This window comes from Psittacula echo (assembly GCF_963264785.1).
Source record: "Psittacula echo genome assembly, chromosome: 2".
Classification (NCBI taxonomy): domain Eukaryota; kingdom Metazoa; phylum Chordata; class Aves; order Psittaciformes; family Psittacidae; genus Psittacula; species Psittacula echo.
In genome coordinates, this window is record NC_137737.1 from 59,743,772 (window position 1) to 59,767,674 (window position 23,903).

The following is a 23,903-nucleotide window of genomic DNA, read 5'->3' on the forward strand; positions in this document are numbered from 1 at the left end:
GGAAGAAATTCTTTACTGAGAGAGCGGTGAGGCACTGGAACAGGCTGCCCAAAGAAGCTGTGAATGCTCCATCCCTGGCAGCGTTCAAGGCCAGGCTGGACGGAGTCTTGGATGACACGGTTTAGTGTGACCCTGGCCATGGCAGGGGGGTGGAACTGGATGATTCTAAGGTCCTTTCCAACCCTAACTATTCTTACGATTCTGTGATGCGCACCCAACGCACCTCTGCACCTCCTCCAAGAGCCCCAAACCCAGCCTTTGCTGGGCCACCAAGCCCCTGCCTGGTTTTGATCCCCGTTTGCGCTACATCCCACCCCCAGCACTGTTAAAACACAGGCTATTACTCATGACTTGTAGCATTTGTGATCTTCTAGCATCTAAATCAACTGACTCTCCCAAAGCCAAAACCTCAGCAATGCCACCTCCCCAAGTCCATGACCATCAGATCCTCCGAACAGCATTAATTCTTCATATTCCATGTGATGCCACATTCACTGACTGCACCTCACGGGAAAAATACTAAGGACCTTCCCTAAGGCACTAAAATACCCTTTAATTTGGGTCATGGATGAGACAGAGAGGAGAAAAAGATGTACTGAAATGTTACTGGAGGAGTGAATGAAGGCTGCTTCTAGCTGCGTATTTACAGCTTCCCTACAGTCAGACATACAAAGCTTTACCTTGACTTGACTCTCAACCTTGATATTGTTTATCTTCTACATAAAATCTCCATTGATTTTTTTAGAGCTAATTGGAAATTAAATGGTTTATTAGATTAATTGACTGGTGTCTCTGCTGGGCTGCCCAGCTGCACCCGACTGCATCCCTCACTAGCTATGTGTCCAACTCCAGCACGGGATTTAACAAGAGATCCCAGGTTTGAGAATGCCCCTCTTAATGTGTTAGGAAAAAATGCACCCTGTGGGCTAAGAAACTATGTTTTCCTTTGGTGAAATAAATGAAAGTATAAGACACCCCGCTGGGGTCTTTGCTCACAAGACAAAACCACTTCAAAAGTGCTGATGATGGTTATAAAAAAGAAGTTAAGTTTAGCCAAGATTTTTAGTTTTTTAAATACTCATTTTGCTTTTTCATGGCGTATGAACACAACACAGCAAACACATGCAGTCTGAAGCAGCTGCAGATACATATGCTGTGATGAGAGTCTGTAAACATGCCCTTTTTAAATTGTTACTTATTTATTTACATGTTTGCTATGGATCAAAAGACCCCAAATCCAGTGTGTTTTTAACTAAATGCAAAGAAGGCAGCAGCTCACTGTTTGAGGTGGGGAGGGATGCACAAAGACCCACTTGGGATAATAAAGCCAATATAATGCTATTTACTCGCTGTCCAGTGGCAGGGACGCTTTTGCCTCTTACTGCCTTGTGCGGGAAGGAGCGGACCATGAGGGCAGCTTCTGCAGACCCAAAAGCACCCACGAACAACAGGTTTTCTGTATTCATTTTTCTCTGTCTGTCACATCACCTCCAAAAAGCTCATTCTCAGACACACCACAGAGCAGCATGCTCAAAAAACCACCTCACGTCTGGCCCAAGGGCTGGTCCCATCAACAGCGAAGATTGGTGTGATGAGGAGCCACCACGACATAACATGGACAGTGGGATCAAGTGCACCCTCAGCAAGTCTGCAGACAACACTGAGCTGTGTGGTGCAGATGACATGCTGGAAGGAAGGGATGTCATCCAGAGGGGCTTGGACAGGCTGGAGAGGTGGGACAGTGCGAACTGGAAGTAGTCCCTGCCCTTGGCAGGGGGTTGGAACTGGATGAGCTTTTAAGGTCCTTTCCAACCCAAACCATTCTATGATTCTATGATGGATGAACCAGCCAGGACAGCTAAAGGACAAGCAGGCAAGTGTAAGGAAGAGCTACGCTGGAGTACATTTCTCAGCTCCTAAGAGATTTGTCCCATTAAATAGGAGGATGTGCAATGGGAAAATAGAGAAAAAAAGGGTCAGTGGGAATAGAACGAGGACAGGGGCCACTTTGTGGTAAGTGGATTTGATAAACACAGCACTGTTCACTCCAGCCATACATTGCTCTGGCTACAGCAGAAGATTCAAAGTGCAGCTAAGAAATACAGCAATTTCAGCTCAACAGAGATAATTAAGTCTAATCTTTCGAGGTCAATGATGGTTGAATGTGCAAGGAGAAAGAAAGCATGTGCCCTCCCTAGGTAGGAGCATCTTCCTCTGAAAGATGCAGCTGTGCCAACAGCGACAGGAGGCACTGAGGGAGAAAATGGCAGGATCCACCCCATCGAACTGTACTGCCCTAACAAGGGTCCAAGGGGCTCAAAATGTAAGACAATTATGAAGCACAGAGCAAGCAACATCTTGCTGGAGTGCAGCTACAGATCTACTCAAGGGGCTGCAGAGCCTCTACCATCAGTCTGGTGAAGAAGGGAGGCAGCAGAGTCTTTGAAGCAGGAACAAACGGAGGAATATGTCAAAATTGCTCCATGAAAACCAGATGGTGGTCAAACCAGACGCAAGCCAGGGGGAACTCCGAAGAAAAGCCTATTTTATTTTTGGAAACGGAAGCTGCTGGCTTTGAGCATGCATAACTGCTAAATCAATGCAACCGCCACTAACAGAGTCCAAATGGCTCTCTACCTTCCAGAACAGTTTTTAATGAGTTGCACAGAAAATTAAATACAGAAAGAAAAGCAGTGTAAGTCTGTTACGAACAAAAAGAGAAGAACTGAAAACTAAAAATCCCCCAGGATTTAGGCTGTCCAGCTGCAGACACAAAATCATCCATGGCTTGGGAGGAGCAAAAGAGCTGCAGAACAGTCTCAAGACTCAAAGTGGTAGGAAAGGAAGACTGTGCCTAAGAAAATGCTCTCCAGATGTCTGCCCCTTAGCTGCTTATTATTTCAGATTTAATGGGACTAAACTGGAGAAGACCAATGGACACCAACGATGGGCACAGGGAAACAACGATGCAACTGGATGGAGGCTGTGTTTGTGCCAACAGATGCACAGCTGGCAAAGGGGTGACTGCTCTTCTACACCAATCCGGCCTCACACCCGTGCTTCAAAACCTCTGCCACTCAAACAGGGAGCAGGCACGCTTCTCCTAAGGCCAAGGGGATTACTCTGGAAAGCCGCCTGCAGCCCACCAAAGCTCACCACATTTGGTAGGGCTTACATGCTCTAAGCCAAGACAACCTGCAGACCATGTTGTCCCACCTAACTCTGCTCTGTAGTTTTCTGAACTTAAGTCATTAATTTGCTGAAGAAATGCCATGCAGCCTAATCTGTCCTCTACCAGGCTGGATACCAAATGCTTCACCAGCCAGAGCTGGATCTCCTTTTCCTTGCTTCCCTACCTCCTTCCCTCTGCAGCTCCCCACACCTTCTGCATGAGCATGAAGCTCCAGCATGATGCCAAGGGATGGAGGAGAGCAAGAGAAAGGACTAATGCCATGACATCCCAGCTTGAAGGCCAAAAAAACCACCACAAACAACAGCCTGGCTGCTCACCAGCGCCTATTGTTTTTGCAAACGATTTCTTGCTGTAAGTTATAACAAATTATAAGCCTCCTAATTAAAGCACATGATGTGTGTGCTGGAGCAGGAGCCAGCCACTCCAGGACGGCTTGTCTAGGAAAAGGGACAGGCAAGAGCAGCTGTCCTATCAAGATGTATCAGATAGGTAGATCCTATAGACAGGCAGGGCTGTCCTATCAAGATGTATCAGATGTGATTTGGAAAGACTATCTCAGAGGAAGACAAAGGCTCAGTTTGCCTGGGTCACCCAAGCTCTGGTATCTCCATCTCTGTTCAAGCTGATGATTAAGCTCACAGAATGGGAGTTTTCATTGCAAAAGAGAAAGTCCACCTTGGCCAAAGTTGGGGTAACACTTCAGCCTTGAACTCCCAAGTCACTGCTAAATACTTGTGAGGCTACAAGTGCCCAGCCAAAACCTTTTAAACCCAAAATACTTGGCTCTTTCAAAAGGTTTTTCTGAAATTAAAAAGGTCTTCTCCAACTCACAAGGGCAAGGACTGGGGATCCCCACAACTACAACTCCTACCTGCTCCCTCACCACAAGGCTTATAATTTGTTATAACTTACATCATCTGCCCATCCTCTGCCCTTGAGGGGTGGAGGAAGATGCCAAAAACTCAGTTCCATCCGCAGCAGAGCAGTGCCCAAACTACACTAGCACAGTGGGACATTCTGCAGCAGCCAGCACTGCCATGCCGGTTGTGTTCACACAGCATTAGTCAGTTGGCAGAGCACGCAGGTTCCCTATGGGACACATTTCAGATGTGCAGTGGGTCATCACAAGAAGCCTACAACTTGGGTAGCAGAGCTGCGGGACCCCAAGGCCCTGCTTCAGCATAAATGGTGAGGAAACCCCAAAAACCAGACAACCCTAAAACACCAATGCTATTAAAGCACATGCTACACTTGAAGCCAAACTTGCTCTCCTGTCCATCAGCCTTAGCTACTGAAACATAAGCCATCAAAAGGATGTTGAGAAAAGCCTACTACGCTTTGTAAGCTGACCCTAACACTTGCTCCTGTGATGCCAAGAGGGCAGAGCACCAGGTCTGTTTGCCATAGCACCATGTGTTGCCTCCATCATGGGTCTGGCTGTACAGATCAGTCCACGGAGCCTTACCTGAGCGCAATCCTCTGGCTGGAGTGAGCTAAGGTGCCTGGAAGAATCACATTGAACCACCACCTGTGTACACCAACCAGCCCTTGCCACTCAGAGTGAGTTTTCAGCATGGGAGAAGATATGCACTGCTTCCTCGGAGGGCAGGAACAGCGTGCACAAGCCCAGGCTGAAAACTTACTCCACTGGGGAGTGTGAGTGTGTGCTGTGATGGGTATGTAGCAGTGGCCAACACTCCTCATGGGTAAGGAGTCAGAGTGTATGAGCCCTGTAAGCTGAGGACTTACAAGTCCTGTGTATAGAGGTATAGAAAAAGATAGCTCACTTAATCCTTTCATGCCAGGAGTTGGGATTTTCCCGGAGCGACGTCCATTGCCGGCAATGGACACACCAAAATAACGTCGGCATCAATGAGTTAACCACCTCTGTCCTCTTTTCACCTATTATATTGCTCATGCATCATCCAGCTTCCCAACCATCTTCCCGTTTCTTCACCGTATGCACGCTATGTCCTCTCCCTTCTTCAGCACGGAGTTGAAAATGGAGTTGAGAAAAGGAGACACATGGTCAGCTCCTTGCTGCCCTGAGAAGCTAGATGGAAATGGTTGAAATTACAAGGGGGTCATCAGCAGGACTGGAGAGGACATAGCTTAAGTTACGAGGTTTCAGACCCTCCCACCCCCCCATCCAATGCCAGTTATTGCAGATGTTCCACCACTCAAAACAAAAACAGCTTTTAAAAAGCTTGGAAGTGCTGGAAAAGGCCCTGGCTTTCATGCCGCTGGCGTGACTGGGTTCTAAAGCATTCCATCTAAAGCAATGCTCTGCCAGCTTAGTCTTTTCTTTTAGACATCGGCCACCTCTGGGCTGGGCTATGGTGGCACCTGGCATCTTAACAGGTGAGAATTGGACAGAAGCAGTTAACTCTTAGTGCCAAGATAACGTCTAGGACAGAACGGAGCCCCAGGTCACAGTTTCCCCAAAAATGCCTTGTGTGAGAGAAATGAGTTTTCACAGACCCATGGCATGATTCTGCTTTTTGGGGTTCAATTCGCTGGGTTTACTACAAAGCTAAAGCTTGAGAGATACAACCCCACCCCTACGACCAGACATGCGTGCTGCATCGGGCTATTAGCATCCTTTATAAAGACCTGGTGTTAATTAGTAAGTACACAGAGATGTGAATCCACACCTCAAATAGCAACACTGACAAGTTGTGACTCCGCAACTCGACTGAACTGTAGATAGCCAAGGGTGAGCTCCTCAAAGTTCAAAAGAAAACACAAGCCCTGGTGATAAAATGACACCCTAAGATCAAGTTTGGTGTCAGACCACTATTTCGGAGGAGTCACTCATTTGATGAAGCTTTACACTCTTCATTACTGGTTTTCAACATACCTTCTGTGCTGTTTCAAGTCTAACCACCACAGCACATCATCCTGGAAGCGAACCAACATAAAACTGTGGCTGGGTAGTCCAAGGCAAATCTATCTGCAAAGCAGTGTAGGACTAAGACTTGACTTAGCTTTCAGTTTAAACAATCCCAGCTACTAGCAACTGATGAGAAGGATGCTGTTTCAATTTAACCATAAATTCAACCTGACAGTGTCACTTCAGTAAAGAAAACCACGAGGCCCGCACAAATTTTAAGAGTCTACAAACTGAAATCTAGCCAACAATCAGCAAATGTCTGATTTTTCTGAAAAATTCAGAGATGAAGGTAAGATTTCTTTTAAGCCTTACGTGACTCTCTAGATACGTTTTATAAATGCTGATGTTTGTAGCTATGGCTGCTGAACAGTGCAAAGCTTGCTGCGGTCTCCACCTGCGCATGACGTCGTAGTATGCGTAACACCCACCAATTTTATTAGCCTCTTCTAAATAATTGCTCATTATCAAATTTGATGGGCAAATCAACTCTTTAGCTACATGCTGCATCATAAAAAGTAAATTTGCTTAAAGACCACTTCCAGTAATTAAAATTGGACAGACACTTGATTAAGAAAAGGGCAGAAGATCCTCCATGACCTTTTCCATCAAGCCAACACCATGCCAGAAGCACGGCAATGCCTTTGATTCCTTTGTTGGATCCTCAGCAAATAAGGATTACAAATAAGTGTAAGTTTTTATACTTATTAAAGCATAAAAGCAACTTCAAGGCTCCCACCCCTGCTGCTCTCAAATACAAGGAATATAATGCTCCAAAAGCAGTAGATGGGCAAGGGATTTCCAAAGACATAAAGACACCCCAGGAAATGCCTGAACTGTTGAGTGTTGAGCTACTGGAACGTCATCCTATGGCCCATCAAAAAAGCTGTCAGCTGAAGACTGAGCGGCCAAGTTGGCCACCTGTGTTGCACAGAGCCACGTGCCTGATTCTGGAAGAGAGATGGCAGCTTGCAGCCACCAAGCTCTTCTCTTAAAGAGGTTATCTGCTTGAGGAAGACCTTGATGGGGTCGAAACCATGAGTATCTGCATACTCTAGCAGTCTTTAAAGGCTCAAATAACACCCACAAATCTGAGTATTTACCTGGTCTAAAGACCAGCTGCAAACTGGTTAACCCACACGACTACTACTGAGAGAACACGATATGGCCAGCAGACCAGGATCTGGAGGCTCTATACATTGCAGATGAACAGCAGATGTTAACAGGACAGGAAATGCTGATGATGTTGTAATAATTGAAGTAAGGAGTAGATAGTCCATCAATTTGTTTTAATACTGACAGATACTGGGCCACTTCAACCAAAAATGCTTGTGGCATTTCACAGAATGGTTTGGGTTGGAAGAGAATCTCAATTCCTTAGAGCTGTCCTCCCCCTGAACAGCCTAAAAAATAACTTCATGACTAAGGTGTCTTTGTGGTGTGCCCAAACTGAATTATCTGCTGTTTTCAGCTTGCAATGCTCCGATGCCTGGAAATCTACTCAAAGTCACATACAGGGCAGTTTGCAACAAAAGGAGATATATAGAAAGCACTCAGAGAAGCCCTTCTGTGTAGAAAAGGCAATCTGAGTTACCAAACATTTACCAACAGGACAACAACTCAACCCTGTTTTTACCGAATCGCAAACAACTCTGCATTTTCCTTAGCAAGAACGGAGGTGGTGTGGCTGCAGATAGGTGCCTCTTACCTTGAGCTCCTTCCAGCTGTCAAGCAGCCTGGTAGCCAAATCGCTCACATCCACAATTTTGTCAGTCTGTTCTTGGCTCCTCTCACTCTCAACGTCAGATACACCTTCCTCTTCGTCTTGAGATGGTGTTTCCATCGTGATGGGCTCTTCCAGCTTCGCACCATTGCTCTCTTTGATCTCTGCTTCAGGCTCAACCTCCAGCTCTGCAGCTTGGGGTTTGCTGCTCTCCACCGGCACATCAATGACAGCTTTGATGTCCTGCTGCTGATGCTCCTCTGACACCTCCATCGGGGCACTCTCCAGCTGGTCCAGGTCCTCTTTGCCCTCCTTCCCTTCCAGCTCACTGGTTGTATCTGAGATGGCACTGTCCATGCTGTTTTCACTTATAATTTTCAGCCTCCGAAATACCAGCTTCTTGGGGGTGTCAGTGTCACCTTCTCCACTCTGCTTGGTGGAAAGATCTGGCGTGTTGAGCGGTGTGTGAGCCCGTGAGGTGTTCTCACTTGAGTAGCCATCCCCTTCGCTGAGCTGTGGGACAGCAGTCTTGGTCTGAGCCCAGCGCTGAATAATGGGAAGCACTTTGCTCTCCTCCAGCATGTTCTTGGTAGGTATAGGCAGGAGCTCTAGTGTCTTCATAATCTAATTGCAAAGAAAAAAAATCACATTGTTAGAGCCACCAGAATTTAAAGCCATCTCCAAGTTGGAACAATTTCTTTTTCTCAACAAAAAGGTAAGTGAAACATCAAAATGATAGCGACAAGTCATGGGTCAGGAATAACGATGTCCCTCCTCAAGGCTAAACTGCAGCAGTGAACTGCTGCTGAGAGCAAATAGACCATAAGCGTGTGGAAAAGAGTGAGCATTTAGCAATTAAACTAATTTAGCAATTAGTTGCAATTAAACTGATTTCAAAGAGCTCAAGCACTTATCAGTGGCCATACACTTTCCTAGGACAATCAACACAACAACGCAGCATTTAGATGTGCTCTATGAAAGAAAACCTGATCACAAATGTCAAGATGGATCAGCACTCAAAACAGAACAGTTTGACCAAAAAAAGCCTGCAAACTAATTGCAAACAAGTGAGGAAAGTTTTTTCCTCACTTGACAGCGATGCCATGTGCTGCAGCAGAAGCTGGAGCATTACTGGTGTCAGTGGAAAGGAGACAGTTTGCTGCTCATGGAGCTAAACCTTAAGCACAAAGAGATATGGACAACTGGGGACCTCCAAACCACAAGACAATGCGAGCATCTCTGATACTGATGGCACTTCTAGATTATTTAACTGTGCCAAAATATAAGGCTGCAGCTAGCAGCCTTAACAATGAAGTTAAAATGCTTGAATCTATTCCAGGGGAAAACAGAGTCTAACCTTAACCTGACCATGGACTTCTCCAAAGCTAGGAGTCAAAGATGAGCTAGAGGTGAGCTACCTTGCAGCTCTGCAATGCCATGGCACCTGTATGTCAGGGAGCAAGGAGGATAGGCACTGTATGTACAACAATCCAGACTTTAGACTCTCTCGGAGCAACAGTTTCAACATGTATAAAGTGGGATGGATCCTATCTACCCCAAAGAAGAAAATACTGCAGTCCCAAAGGGGAACAGCTCCCTTCTAAAAGCAGTTACTGCAACAGATTAAGTCAGTCCCTGTAGATTTGGTCTCAAAATATCTTTCTGCAGACTCAGGAGCAGTGCCTCTCCATACAGCAAGACAGGAGTGATGCACTGCGGCAAGAGATACATTCACTCAGTGGCTGTTAAGCACTTCTGCTTTGGCTGGAAGTACTGAAAAGCCACATCGCATGAGCAGGAGAGAAAACTGGAGGCACCTGCCAAATCCATGCCTTGCACACAACATGCATGGCTAATCGACAACAACATGCTCTTCACAGCACAATGGAGATGAAGTAAGGGTAGGTCTACTCAAACTCTATAAGACAACAAGCTCTAACTTACCGTCAGAGATCCCAAACCCCATGCACTGAAGTTTTCCAGGTATTACAGCCAAAACTTTGTCTTAGAAAGGACAGATAAAGACTAGGAGGTGGAACTGGTGGCATTTCCCCAGGACACACTGCAGAGCAAACAGATCTCCTATCCCTCTAACCACCAGCAGCACAGAGAGAAGCGCAGAAGCCATCTTACTAGACCTCATAGTGATCTGGGCTCCAAAAACCTTCAAATATTCTCATCCCACTCCAAGAGCTGAAGGCTCAGAAAAGCACACATAGGAAGCTCTTCATCTTGTGACATCAACAGTGCTCATTTTACTAAGGGATCAGCTGAACTGAAGCAGCTCCGAGGACTGAAGCACCTCTGCTATGGAGGCAGGCTGAAGAGAGCTGGGCTTTTTCAGCGTGGAGAAGAGAAGGCTCCGGGGACACCTTAGAGCAGCTTCCAGTGCATAAAAGAGACTACAAGAAAGCTGGAGAGGGGCTTTTGACAAGGGCAGGTAGGGACAGGACAAGGGGGAATGGCTTTAAACTGACAGAGGAGAGATTGAGATGAGATCTGAGGAAGAAGTTCTTCCCTGTGAGGGTGGTGAGGCCTTGGCACAGGTTGCCCAGAGAAGCTGTGGCTGCCCCATCCCTGGCAGTGTTCAAGGCCAGGTTGGATGGGGCTTGCAGCAACTTGGTCTAGTGGAAGATGTCCCTGCCCATGGCAGGGCATTGGAACTGGATAATCTTTTAAGTCCCTTCCAACCCAAACCACTCTTGGACCATTCAAGGATTAAGCTACAGTGTTAAAGAAGAGAAAGGCATGGGTAGGACACAACTCATTCAGAAATACAAAGTATCAGCTTGGAGAAAAATCATGCTGGCCTAAGGAAGCTGTGTTGGGAAGGACTGCCACTGCTTCTGAAAACCAAAGGAGAAGTCAGCAGGAGAAGAGGCGCCCTGAGCTCTACAGCTCACACAGCTTCTGCTGTCTTGCTCAGGATGTGGGCCTGTGTGTGCCTCTCCAAACTGCATAGCAACCTTCTTGCAGAAGTGTCTTTATTAAAGGAACTTCCAGATGTATTTTTGCGTGCAACAGCGAAGTGTGTATAGAAAACAGAAATACACACGCTCCACTTCAGACTGTCAATACCTCAAATTCTCTGTGTGGTTTAGTATGGAATTAAACAGTAATGGCAATGATCTTTATTTAAGTTTGTCTCATGTTCCTAACTCAGAAATCTAAGAAAAACCACAAGGGCAAATTATTTCCATATATATCAAGGATCTCCCTTAAAGCACAAGTTTTAAGGCTGTAGTTCTGAGGATACCAAAGTTTGTTTTCATGAACACCTGGCATATAATACATGTATTTAAAAAAAATAATAAAATCACCATGCTTCTGAGCAATTATTAAAGCTGCGAGGGAAAGCTTCAGATCCAAGGGAATTACTGACCTCCAACTGCAACTTCAGGTTGTTAGCACTGCCTCCTCTTCCATCGCCCAGCTCCGTCATCCAAATCCAGAGGAGAGATAAGCCATGACACTCCAGGAAGGACTTCAGGCAGGACTGCGAGTGCGTGTTCTGGATGAGCCACAGTAAGAGAGTTCATGGGAATGGCCAGAGACTTACAGGCAAAACACGCTTTGATTTCCCCAGACTAACATGGATAACTGCTCAACTGGGCTTATGTTACCTGTCAAACTCATCACAGAAGACAGAACTAGGCACCAGCCAAGACCAGCGCATATCTAACATCGTTTAAGTGGCCATAACTACTGGGTTGGGAGCAGTAACACAGACAGCAGAACTGTTACAACCATTACCTGGTGGACAGCTCAGACTGGGGAGTAAAACTTAATGATAAGGGATGGCACAGAAACCTGGCTGCAGCTCATCTGTACTCAGACAGAGGTTAAAATGTAGGGTGATCTTGGAGAGAAGACAACTGTGATTTTAGGCTGACAAACTACGCATTTACTCTCTAAACCCTTACATATAAAGAATTCATTTACTTCTAGAAATGGGCATTTTGCATCACCACCCAGGCCAAGTTCCATCAAACATAAAATGAACAAAGGGTGGAAATCATGGGATCTTTCAAGCAGAACTGCTTGTCTCACACATGGGCTGCTGGCACCTTTCTCCCACACTCCCCTTCTTCGTCCACCAAGAGCTCCAAGGACATAGCTTAAAGAGGATGTGGGTCCCCCTGCTTCAGCTGGGTCTTCCTCACCTGGATGAGTTTGAGGCAGGTGAGCTTCTGCTCCAGCGTTTCAATCCGAACCATCAGCCGAGATAAGCTGAGAACTTGGTTCTTATCGGAGAGACCCTCTCCATTCTCCAGCAGCGCTTCCAGCTCCCCGTCCACCTACCACAGCCAAAAAGAAACAACTCCAGGTCATACCAGGCTTGTGCCACCCTACGTGATGGCAGACACAATCTTTGAGAGCCAAGAGAAGCCTCTCCTGAGCAATTTGCCCATATGGAAAAGAAGCCCGGCTTTAATTTGACTCAGCATGGTTGGGGTTTTTTTATCTGGCCTATTATGGCGGGTTGTCCTAGCTAGCACATATGCCAAAGGCAGAAATCCCTAGACTCCAACATCCATTTTCCCAAAGGAATGGTATGATTTAGATGCATACATCTAACACTGCATAGAGGAAATTCCAGGGGTACACATCAAAATACTTCCAGTGGCAAGTTTATCTTTTCATGTAGGAAAACAGATGTGTACTACGAGATTATCCTTAATTGCCAATAGATTTACTTCTTTAAATACCTAATGGGTATTTATGATCTTTACAACCAGAGGAACATTCCTCTTCATGCGGACTGAAATATCATCATTCATAATTTACCCTACTGCTTAGTGCCACTAATTAGCATTTTAAGATACCTCATAAAGGACTTATAAATAACTTTAAGGCTTCCTGATGCTCCAGTACAGAAATAAAAATGAAGCTAGCACTTTTAAAGGCAGCTTCTCCCAAAAGAGCAGGTAACAAATCTTACCGGTAGGAACAGAGTTTTATATCTTCAAGGACAGAGCTACTACATTTTGTAGGAAGCAAAAAGAGCCCACACAGGAAAAAACTCCATTAGATTGCATTGCTCAAACTTCTCTGCACAGCTTCCTACATCTACCATGTGAATCCATCCCTGCAATTCAGTATGGGGAGCTGGTTCACAGAACCACTTGGGAAGGATTACATGCATGAAAAGCTATAAAAAGACTAGAAAACCAGTCTGGATTTAAGTTACATATTTCATTCACATCCATCTGCAAACACAACTATAACTGAAGCCAGAATAAATGTGACACATGTTCATACAAGTTCCTCCTGGAAGCTGTCTTGCCCCTAGGCCACAGCAGTTAAGAGATTCAAATTTCACATCCCAGCCTGGAGACGGCAAACATCTGCGCCCTCTCAGCTGTCAAATTTCAGGTAACATCCTGAAAAGTGAAGCTGGCATTGCCTGCCTTTCACCAACATTCAGAAATCATGCAACATAAACCAGGTAGAATTTTGTATGCTTTTTAGCAGCACACAGTACTGATGACCAGATACTGTACCTGGGAAAGTCCCTCTCTGATGGGACTTGCTGCTAAGTGACCCAGAGAAAGAAACAGATTTAACTAAAGCTCCAAGAAAACACAAGTACTGAGGGCACCTGTGAAATAAAATGATACAAATACATCCATGGAAAAGACAGAACCTTAACGCCATCATGAGACAGTCACCAATCACACATGACTGCAGGGGTGACCTGAAGACTCTCATACAGAAGATGAAGCCCGGAGTCAGCCCTTGGCTGCTGCTGCTCTTAGAAATGAATAAGAACATGCATAGGAGGGAGACTCAGACTCACCGAGTCCTTCTTGCGGGAGCGCTCCTTTTTCATCTTCCCTCCAGCAGCTCGGATGCTGACCCTGTTCTCTCCTCCCAGGTAACCCCGGCAGTTGGCTGAGCCGCAGAAACATTTCTGAGCCTCTTTGCTATTGGTGGGCACAAGCAACAGAGCAGTTTAATAACACATCAACCCCATCCACAGCAAGTTATTTTCCCTTACTCTTCAGTGCATCCTCGGAAGAAAGCGACAGGAACTTCACTGCATGGCAAGGATTTTGAGGCTACTAAAAACTCAAGCTAAGTCTTTATTTCTTACATAGCTATGGTGACCCCATATTGTCTCAGCTGGAAACCAAAGTCTGCTTCATTCCCGGCTCTTTATAGGTCAAGAACCATGAATCAGAAACAAAAAGTTGGGGCTCTTGGGTCTGCCAACTTCTTACCACACACTGAAATCAACACATTATTTTTCCTAAAGAATATGTAATCAGGATTATATATCCATTAGGAAAAAGGCTTGCAATTTATACTCGAAACAGAATAAAGATTTGCAGAAGCAGTAAGATTCAGTAGTAAGATTCAGGTGGTAGATATGCTCTGGAGAGCAGAAGACATAAATTATATTATCTTCAGGCAATATTTCTACAAAGCCTCTGTATTTTCTACTTGACACACCATAAGTTTTAAACTACATACCACAGTTGCTTGGGAGAATGGTTGCTTTGGAGGGTTTTTTTGGTGAGGGGGTTTGAGGGTTTTTGGGGTTTTTTTTAATGTGTATAATCCACTGGAGAAACATGGCTTTGCAGCAGTAAGAACCAGGGAAAAAAACTGCAGGATCTTCTACAAAGCAGAACCTGAGCTCAGGAAGGACACCCAAAAAATCAGAGCTGGAAAATTCCATTAAAACAAGACTAGACTCACTGAACTCAAATACACACGGTATCAGAGTTGGCCAATATAGCAAAATGATTCTCCATCAGAGAGACCCTCACAGGGCCACAATACTAAACCTGGCTTTGAGCAACCTGGTCTAGTGAAAGGTGTCCATGCCCATGGCAGCGGGGGATGGAAATGGAGAAGCTTTAAGGTCTCTTCCAACCCAAACCATTCCATGATTCTCAGATATGTGCCTGAAAATTAAAGAGGCCTTGCTGCAAGAGCAACCAGAAAGACTAAGTTTGCCTGCCTTCCTGAAAGCTTGCAGTAGGAAAAGTCCATGACAGCACTTGACACTTTAGCACAAGTAATTTAAAAATACAATTAAAAATTAGTTTCTGGTTCTCCTCCTTACAGAAAGAGCCACAGTGTTGCAGAAGACAGGATCCAGAAGGAAAAGGAAGAGATGCTCCTTAAACAACCATATTCAATTAAAAAGCCTAGGGATTATAAAACGGATCTACAATTAATCTCATAGTTACAGGTTGCTTCAAGCCTATAAGATGCTGTTTTGTGCTCCTCACAATAAAGAGAGTGAAATACTTCACCATACACCTGTACAAGGTATATATGTATATATGTACAACATATATGAAAATACTCAGCTCAGGTTTAGAGAAGGGAACCAAAGCCCACGCTGGAGCTTGTACACCTGCACTTCTGCAGTCAGCCAGGAAGAGAGGACGTCCTCTCTATTGGGGTTTTACAGCTCTGCAAGTATTTGCAAAGTCGTAAAACAGGGGTGGGTGGGGAAGAAGAGGCATTATTTAAGAGCACTGCAAAGTCTGGAGCTTGGGTAATTAATAATTAGACAGGAAAAAGAAACAGTCAAGATAATTATCTGGGAAATTTCCACTGGGGAGAGATGGTAGGAAGTGGAACAAAAAAGCAATAAAGTGAATTAGAAAAGACAAATCAACAGGAAATTCCTCTCTCAATCTCTTGTGTTAGAAATGGAAGAAAATTATTCAGGTAGCTTTTTATACAGTTGAATTCCAGTTCATTTCCAGCTGCTCTGTTAGACAAGGCTTTGTAATGATTTGTTTTGGAGCAAGACTGCACCAATGCTCACACAACCCACTTCCAGCAGCTTAAGCAGAGAGAGATGAAACGTACCCGTATCTCTGGAACTGGTAATCAAACGTTAGCTCTGAGCCCGATGGGACTAGTTTGGTGGTGAAAAATCCAACTCTGAGCTGCCCGTTCACAGTCCACTGAGGCAAGGGAAAAACAAGATGACAGCAGTTATTACAAAAGCCAGGCTTGACTCTGGTTTTGCTTTGAATTAACAAGATTAAACCTTCAAACAGCATCACTGATAAATTTAAAGAACAAAAAAAGCAAGAAAGACAGATAAAGGAGAAATGCTTTCCACTCTGAGCTTGCTAAGTCACAAGGCAGTGGAAGTGAGAAGCCAGCAGCTTTGATCCCACAGTTTACCTTTTGTGTCTCGCAGTTTGGTTCACAGCTGTGGTTCATAAAACGAGAGCAGTTTCCCTTCTGGGTAGCATCGATTATCTGAAAAGAAAAGAAGCAACAAACACAGTGAAAGAGCCTCCCTCTCTCTGCACCAGCAGAAATATGAAGCAGTATAGCTATGAGCATCATGCAGTTGAAGACAACCCATGTAGAAGTTACCACCCTCTCCTGCTCCATTGACTTTATTCGGTTTGGAGAATGGGTTTTATAGTGATATTAAGTGCCCCCCCCCCGAAGAAGAGCACTAAGCAACTGGCACAGTTCTTAGTAGCACGTTAATGCAGAGTTCTTCAGTTGGGTTGGGATCCTCAATTTTTTAACTGTTTCTGACCCTCCAATATGTGGTACAGTGACCATGAGGGCTGAGAAAGCCAAGCATCTTTGTCACGCACATCAGACTCAAATAAGAAGGTTGTTTCCTGCATCACCACGTCCTCTTTTTTATAACTGGAAACACTCCTCTGTGCCCCCTCATGATCACATAGCAATCCCATGGCAGCTACAAAAAATGCTTACTTTGGGGGAAAAAAAGAGTATTTTTAGCTCATTTACTGTAAAGCTACCCAGACCCAAAGTCTTGACAGAAGAGACAAGCAGAATATGATATTAAATCTCTATTTATATGCTTTGTTCTCAGCAAGGGAGGGCCTGTTGCCCAAGGTAAGCAAGGCTGCGCTCTCTGCGTCACAGCTCTGCAATCCCATACAGCTGAAGCAGGGATAAATAATTAAGCACATCTGGTATATAAATATTTCAATGTCAGTAATCCTGCACACAGGGACTCCAGCTAAAAGCGTCCCAGCTTAACATAGCTCTGTGAGCAAGGGAAGAAAGGTAACATGGCTTCTTGGTGTGTTTTCTAGACTTGTTTTGTTGGGCATCCAAGAAGGCTGAGTTTGGCTTGAAGCATTTCCCCATTGTGGGACAAAGATACAGCTTCTCTCCCACAGAGGTTTGCTCATGTGAAAGTGATGGGCCATACCCCATTCCTTCCCTTGGGAGGACAATTTCTTCTCTCCAAGGACTGGGATGCAGTTAGACTGCAAGACTTCGGTTAAACTGGATTGAAACTGAGCAAAGAGTTAAAAAAATTATTTAAGAATGTAAGGCATGACAACACAAAGCCAGTCAATGTTTTCTTTGGCTCACCACTCACCTCATCATTTTTTAGGGCCATGAAATAATAGTGAATGTTCTTGTTCCGGGCATATTCCTTCACACGAGCCTTGAACTCTTTGTGATCCAGCACTTCTCCACAGTACTCCAAGACAAAAGTGTTGCTGCAAAGCCCAAGGGAAAAAATCAAACATCACTCTGCTTTGTCACAAGCAAGAGACACAAAGGAAAAGAAAACAGCCACTGTGGAGATGGGCTCTCTGAATACAACTTGCAGCCTGGTCATCCGGGTGGTGAAGCTACGATTGTTGTATGCCTTAATCTCAGGCAATTCTGATTAATTTATTTTCTAAGCTATCACAGAGGAAGGTATATCACAGTGAAAAGCCCAGACACAAGAATAAAGCCACCCCCTTCAAGCAGGGTTCATTTGATAAAAGAACAAGACCTTGTGGGCTCTGTCAAGAGGACAAAGAGTATTAAGAGAAGGTACAGGCAGGTGGTTGTCATCAACTGAAATGGAAAACCTGTCTGCACCTTCCTGGTCTGCAAGGTGAAATGAAAGGTCAATAAAATACCCTTTTTAGCCACAGGAAAAGTGAATCTAAAGGCAGAGATGGAAGAGAACAAGGAGTTACCTCTATGCTCAGACACAAACCTAACAGGTTGCTTTCTGCAGCATAGTCGGGCTTTAAACCCTCCAGTCTATGAAGGCACACTGTGATACATCTTCCTTGATATCTGTTCTAAGTCTTCCCTTGCTAAATACCACACTGAACCCTTCAACTTCTTCCTTGTGCTTACCTGGGAGAGCACCAGGAAAGAAAAAGCTCCTGCCCAGCTCCACCTAGACCAAGCCTTCGGTGTTTTGAGCTCTCCCCATTTCCTTCCCCATCATTAATCCCTCCAGCAGTACCGTGCTGGCCTTCCAGCCCATGTGAATAAAGGATGTCAGCCTTCCCCCACCTCTGTGTCCACCAAATGGTGCCGAAGGACCATATTTTTAGAAGGGCATGTAGTTACAGGCCAAGGGGGGATGGCTTTAAGCTGACAGAAGGGAGATTTAAATGAGACATAAGTAAGAAGTTCTTCCCTGTGAGGGTGGTGAGGCCCTGGCATAGGTTGCCCACAGAAGCTGTGGCTGCCCCATCCCTGGCAGTGTTTAAGGCCAGGTTGGATGGGGCTTTAAGCAACCTGGTCTAGTGGAAAGTGTCCCTGCCTGTAACAGGGGGGCTGGAACTGGATGGTCTTTAAGGTGCCTTCCAGCCCAAACCATTCTAGGATTCTATGACATATTTACCCCCTTACCCAAGATGGTCTTCACACAGTTATTTCCTTCCCATCTTTCTCAATGCTCCTGATCCTAGCCCACCTAGCAGATACAGTGCTCACTATGGTAAGATGCTCACTATCAGCCGCATCTTTAGTACAACCTTGTCTTCAAAACAAATTCCTAAACCTTTAATTAAAACTAGATCTGGCATTTCCACATAGGGCAACAGTCCCCATCATCAATACTTCTCTTTGCAGGCACTATTTCATAAACAATGGGACCCTCCTCTTGTGAAGGTTACATCCAGCAGCACCAGGACTCCCCAGATTATGTGGCAAATCTGGAAAAGGAAGAGCCAGAAAACGCTGCAAATCTCACCCTCTTCTTAGACACAGTTGCTGTGCAACAGAACAGCGATGGTGAGCGCTCACTCATTTTGACAGACGCTCAACACTGTCATCTTCTACATAAACATAGTATGAAGGCACTCTCGGTTAAACATATCAGGTTGAGAATGCAGAATTGTTTTCACTGCATTTTAGATAAGTTGGCATACGTCTCCAAAGCAATCAAAACTCTTCCACATATCTTCCTGTGAGTTAGTTAGTCTCATATAGCCGATATAGCAGTAAAAGAACTCTGCTGTAGGACCTAGAGCCTTCTCAAGTGTCACAAGCATTGCTGGATTCCTCAGAACTCTTTGTCTTCAACAGAAGCCAAGAAAAAATTAATTCAGAGTTTCCACGGAAACTCACTGAAATATCCAGAGCTACAGAAAATCTTTGCACAATTAAGTTCTAGGCAGATTGTCTCGGTCTCTAAGCTCAGTCCCTGGTGCTCTCGAGGATGAACAAACTCACCATGCCCATCCCACAACCTTTTGAGATGGAAATGAGAGCCTGGTGTAACTGATGCACAGCACTGCTTCCCTCATGGCAGGACACTCCAGTGAGTTATCTACAAAGTATGTTGTTCATCTGTGGAACAGCACAACCAACTAGTGCTCACCTGGCATGGATCTGGGAGGACATCCACACCCATACAACCTGCACACTCAAGTGGTGAGGTCTGAGCCTGGGGGAGAAAAAGTCACCTGCGTCTTGCTAGCTGTAGGAGCACGGCAGTTCACTGCAGCCGCTCTCACCTTCGGACACCTCTCACCCTGCTCCTTTCTCCCAGCAAACCCCATCTTTGTCTCCTGCTCATCCCGCTCCTCCTGCTGCACCTTGTGCTTCAGGCTCCAACAGCTCTATGAATGCCTTTGCTCCTTTCACTCCTCTCACGGCCTCACCTAAAGCTCTTTTTACTACTGAGAGTATGAGAAAACACCAGGTTGGCAACACAGAAGGCAACTCCTTGAGTTACTCTGCCTAGTGAGAAGGCATTCCCATCTCAGAGCTGCTCCTTGCACACACACCTGTAAAATGTACCCAGCACTACTCTTCCTCCCAGCTACACTCACTTTTTGAGTGCAAGCTCCCAAACAGGACCATAATGCAAAAAATGTCAAGGTCCATCCTGCTGCCAACCTAGGAGGGGACCAACGGAGTGAAGCACCACACAGACCTTGCGTTCAAGTCCCACCAGCTTCCTTGTGCCTTACAGTGTCGGTAAACGCACTGATCCAGGTAAATATCGTCTTGCTTGAGTGAAAGAGAGATGAGTCAAACACAGACTCGGATCCGTAAGCATGGCTGATGCACTTGCAAGTACAGCCATTAACAGGCTAACGAGGGAGGAAAGATCCCCACAGGGTCTTCCTGTAGCGTGAAGGGGAGGAGAAGGAGGACTTGACAAGAGGGTAACTCTTGCAGAGGTGGGAAGAGCAGAAGAAGACACACAAACATTCTGTGATTCTACGAAGCCACAGCAAGACTGTCAGAGCAAAATGGGTGTGGGAGATCTAACACGGAATTAGCGGACATGCAGGTGCCAATAACCAAGAGGGACAGAGCACAAGGACAGTATATAAAGCTGGAAGAACCTCAGCAAAGCTAATGTCAATGAAACTAAGAAAATGCAAGGAACTTATTTTCCCTTCACAAGGGAGTAAAATAGCACGAGGACGTCATTCAAACAGCAAATGCTTACGATGGCAGATCTTTGGCAGCTCTCAGCCCCCAGCCTTTCTTCTCAGTGAGGATCACTTCAACGTCTGCATGCTGTTTCTTCTGGAAGCGCCTGTTGGAGCAGTAGTCGCCGTTTGGGCACCTGGAAGAACTAAGAGAAAGAAATGGAACAAATCAATTCCTAGCAGTACAACAACGATAACTGGAACGGCTCACATGGGAAATAGATACCAAGTAACCACAATAAATTCAGTGTAAAATCTTCAAATGGGTTTCACTATAAAAAGCATAACCATCTGACTATCAACATGCAAATGCACACAATTTATTTCTGGAAGGAGGATAAAAACAGTTGGAATGCTAATGTGGCTGTACTTCTATGTCTTATAACCAAAATGGGATGAACTGGCCACCTCTCCACGTTTTATGGGTTCTTTCCCCAGGATATCCCGTTCTCCTATGTCTACTGCCTGGGCAAGGAAACAGAAAACAAATAATGCCAGATAATTTCTCTCTTTCCACCCCAGCTGTGACAATCCTTCTGCCAGGTGGGTGAATGTCACTAAGCACCCTATCCCCTGCCTCCTTCTCACACGGAGCAGAAGCTCTCTCTCCTCCTAGCCTCTCCCAGAAGACAAAAGGAAACAACAGCTGTAACCTGTTGAGGCTCTGGGGAGAGGAGAGATACAAAAGGAGAAATAAGAGGAAATAATGAATCACTGTATTCTGAAACGGTTTGGATTAGAAGGGACCTTAAAGCTCATCCAGTTCCAATTCTCTGCCACGGGCAGGGACACCTTCCACTAGACCAGGTTGCTCCAAGCCCCGTCCAACCTGGCCTTGAACACTGCCAGGGATGGGGCAGCCACAGCTTCTCTGGGAACCTGTGCCAGGGCCTCATCACCCTCACAGGGAAGAACTTCGTCCTCATGTCTCATCTAAATCTCTCCTCTGTCAGTTCAAAGCCATTCCCCCTTGTCCTGCCCCTACCTGCCTTTGTCAAAAGCCTCTCTCCAGGTTTCCTGTAGTCCCTTTTATGCACTGGAAGCTGCTCTAAGGTCCCCCTGAAGCCTTCTCTTCTCCAGGCTGAGCAAGCCCAGCTCTCTCAGCCTGTCTCTATAGCAGAGGTGCTCCAGTCCTCGGAACATCTTTGTGGCCTCCACTGGACTCGCTCCAGCAGCTCCACATACTTCTGCTGGTGGCCTTACATCTCAGGTAGACAGCTATATTTGCATTCCTGACTCCCTCCAACCATGCTTAGAGGACTAGAGCTAAGGCTGAGGAACAGAAGACTCACAGCATTTGTAGCAGTTTTTAAAAGGAGGTTGCTATGGCCTAGCCTCCTGCAGATCATCTGAAATCAGATTTAAATATTGGTGTGTAGGCTCTGAAGATGACTCCACACCAGCCAGTGAAAATGAGAGCACACAGCCAGTGCACTGCCACTGCCCAGCAAATTCTCTGTGATTTTAGGGACTCCCAAGTCATTTCACAGACAACACTGCCCAACTCTGGCAACTCCTGAAATGCTGCTTACCACTCTATCATGAGCAGGCGGTTGAGACAGTCTTCTCCACAAGCAACCTCCCCCTGAGCTCGCTCTTCTTTGGAAAGTGTAGGGCATTCACACAGCATTCGTTTAATATCCCGGTGAGATTTGTTCTTCTTCCTACGGAAGATAAGTCATTGAAATACAGCTTAGACAGCATCTGGGTAGAGAAATTACTCCTCAATCTTAATCAGTTGCTATAAGAGGAAATTAATTTATTCTCTAGAGACTGGACATATGGATTGATTACCTTTGGAGAACCACAGGAAGATACTAAGGACACTTTGTTTTGAGCAGGAGGTGAGGAGGTGATGACTTTCTGATCATAAAAGATTTAACTTTTTTTACTTTTGCTCAATGTCCACAATCCAATCTATTTTCAATGTGGATGTGCACATGCACCTACACCCAAAGGGAGAACAAAAACCCCTTCATTTTGTCACACAAGAAACCAATTTCCAGAAAATTCAGATCTGACTTTTCTAGACTTCTTTATGTGGTGAGAGGATTTCTCACCACATAACACAGGTTCTAAGACTTAAACTAAAAGGGTAAACTTTGATTAGCCTCCCAGGAAATGCTATATTCTGTAATGATATATAATACCACACAGACAATCTCCAGAGATCCCTTCCAATCTCAGCTATTCTGTAATAGTCCGCTTGGTTTCACTGATCAGGAGGTCAGGAGAAAAACCATATTCTAAAACATTAATACATAAACTGAGCTCACATGACATTTTACAATAGATAAAGCACATTGCAGGGGTTAGCTCTGCTTTACTGTCAAATAAGATGATGAAAAAGGAAAGAAAACTGTAGTTACAGAAAAGGTAGGGCATCAAAGGCATCTACTTATTGATATTTTAGTTGCCATGTGATGATAGGGAAATGCTTCAGAGTGTGGATCCCAACAGGACAAAAAAAGCATAAGGAAAAAAACGTGGATTGAAATAAAGAGCAGGTTTTATCAGCATAGAGGTGGTCGATATTCAGACTCTGAATCAAAAACATATTTTAAAAAGCATTTATAAAAAAAAAAAACACAAACCCAAAACCAAACATTTTAAGAATCAAAATATGTGGCAAAACCTTGAGTGTTAAGACCACAACACATGAAGCCCAAGAGGGGTATAAATTCAAGTGTCGCCTTGTGCTCGTGCTGCGTGAGGGTGCTCTCGCTGCTGGCGAGCGCTTGGTGCCTGATGGTCCAGCGGGAAACACCGTTACTCAACCACCCCTGAGGAATCATGAGATGAAAAAGGACCATGAGGTTAACTGAAATGGCAAATTAAATAGGCATAAAAATCATCAGGAGGCCTTGTCGTAGTCTGTGCCAGGAGTAAGAATTGGTTACACGCTCATAAGGAGCTCCCACCTACACATTAAAGCCAAAGCAAGTATGGTTTTGGCAAGGATGAAGGTAGTTAAGCCCTAAAGCAATACACCTACTAATCATCCCTAAAGCTAGGAAATAGATAATTTTATTTTCCAGGGATCATATCCCATTCAATGTTCCCATGCAAAAGGGAAAAGGATAATCTGCAGCTAACAACTACCCTCTGATATTTCAAATTACAGTCTCTTAGATCTAAAATCACTCATCTGAGATGACAAATAATTACATGCAAATAACCAAGGCCTTTGGAAATATGCTCAGTTTGTTCAAAACCCTTCTCACACCCAGATTTCCCTGTGTCTTCAGAGCTGGCATCTGGAGACACTAAACAGACAAGATCTGGCAAGCCCAGACATGATGCTGCTATACACTGCTCTGGGCTCCAACACAGCTGCACCAAGTTGGTGCTCAACAGTGGGCAATAAAGCAAAAAGCTTGGAAAATAACTTAATCACTCTTACAAACTACCATGGGTACAAAAATAACATGTTTA

The 23,903-nt window shown here is 45.0% G+C and overlaps 1 protein-coding gene across 2 annotated transcripts in view; it reads right to left on the minus strand.

The window, feature by feature from the left end:
• SETD2 (SET domain containing 2, histone lysine methyltransferase) overlaps positions 1-23,903 on the minus strand; it is a 49,767-nt gene that overhangs the window by 17,033 nt on the left and 8,831 nt on the right. For both annotated transcript variants that reach the window (XM_080611543.1, XM_080611542.1), the window contains exons 3-11: positions 22,001-22,132; positions 20,486-20,614; positions 17,162-17,285; positions 15,967-16,044; positions 15,643-15,740; positions 13,607-13,733; positions 11,970-12,104; positions 11,189-11,317; positions 7,792-8,430 (exon numbers count right to left, since the gene is read on the minus strand). In XM_080611543.1, coding sequence (XP_080467669.1) covers positions 7,792-8,430; positions 11,189-11,317; positions 11,970-12,104; positions 13,607-13,733; positions 15,643-15,740; positions 15,967-16,044; positions 17,162-17,285; positions 20,486-20,614; positions 22,001-22,132 — 1,591 coding nt within the window. The remainder of the gene's footprint in view (positions 1-7,791; positions 8,431-11,188; positions 11,318-11,969; positions 12,105-13,606; positions 13,734-15,642; positions 15,741-15,966; positions 16,045-17,161; positions 17,286-20,485; positions 20,615-22,000; positions 22,133-23,903) is intronic.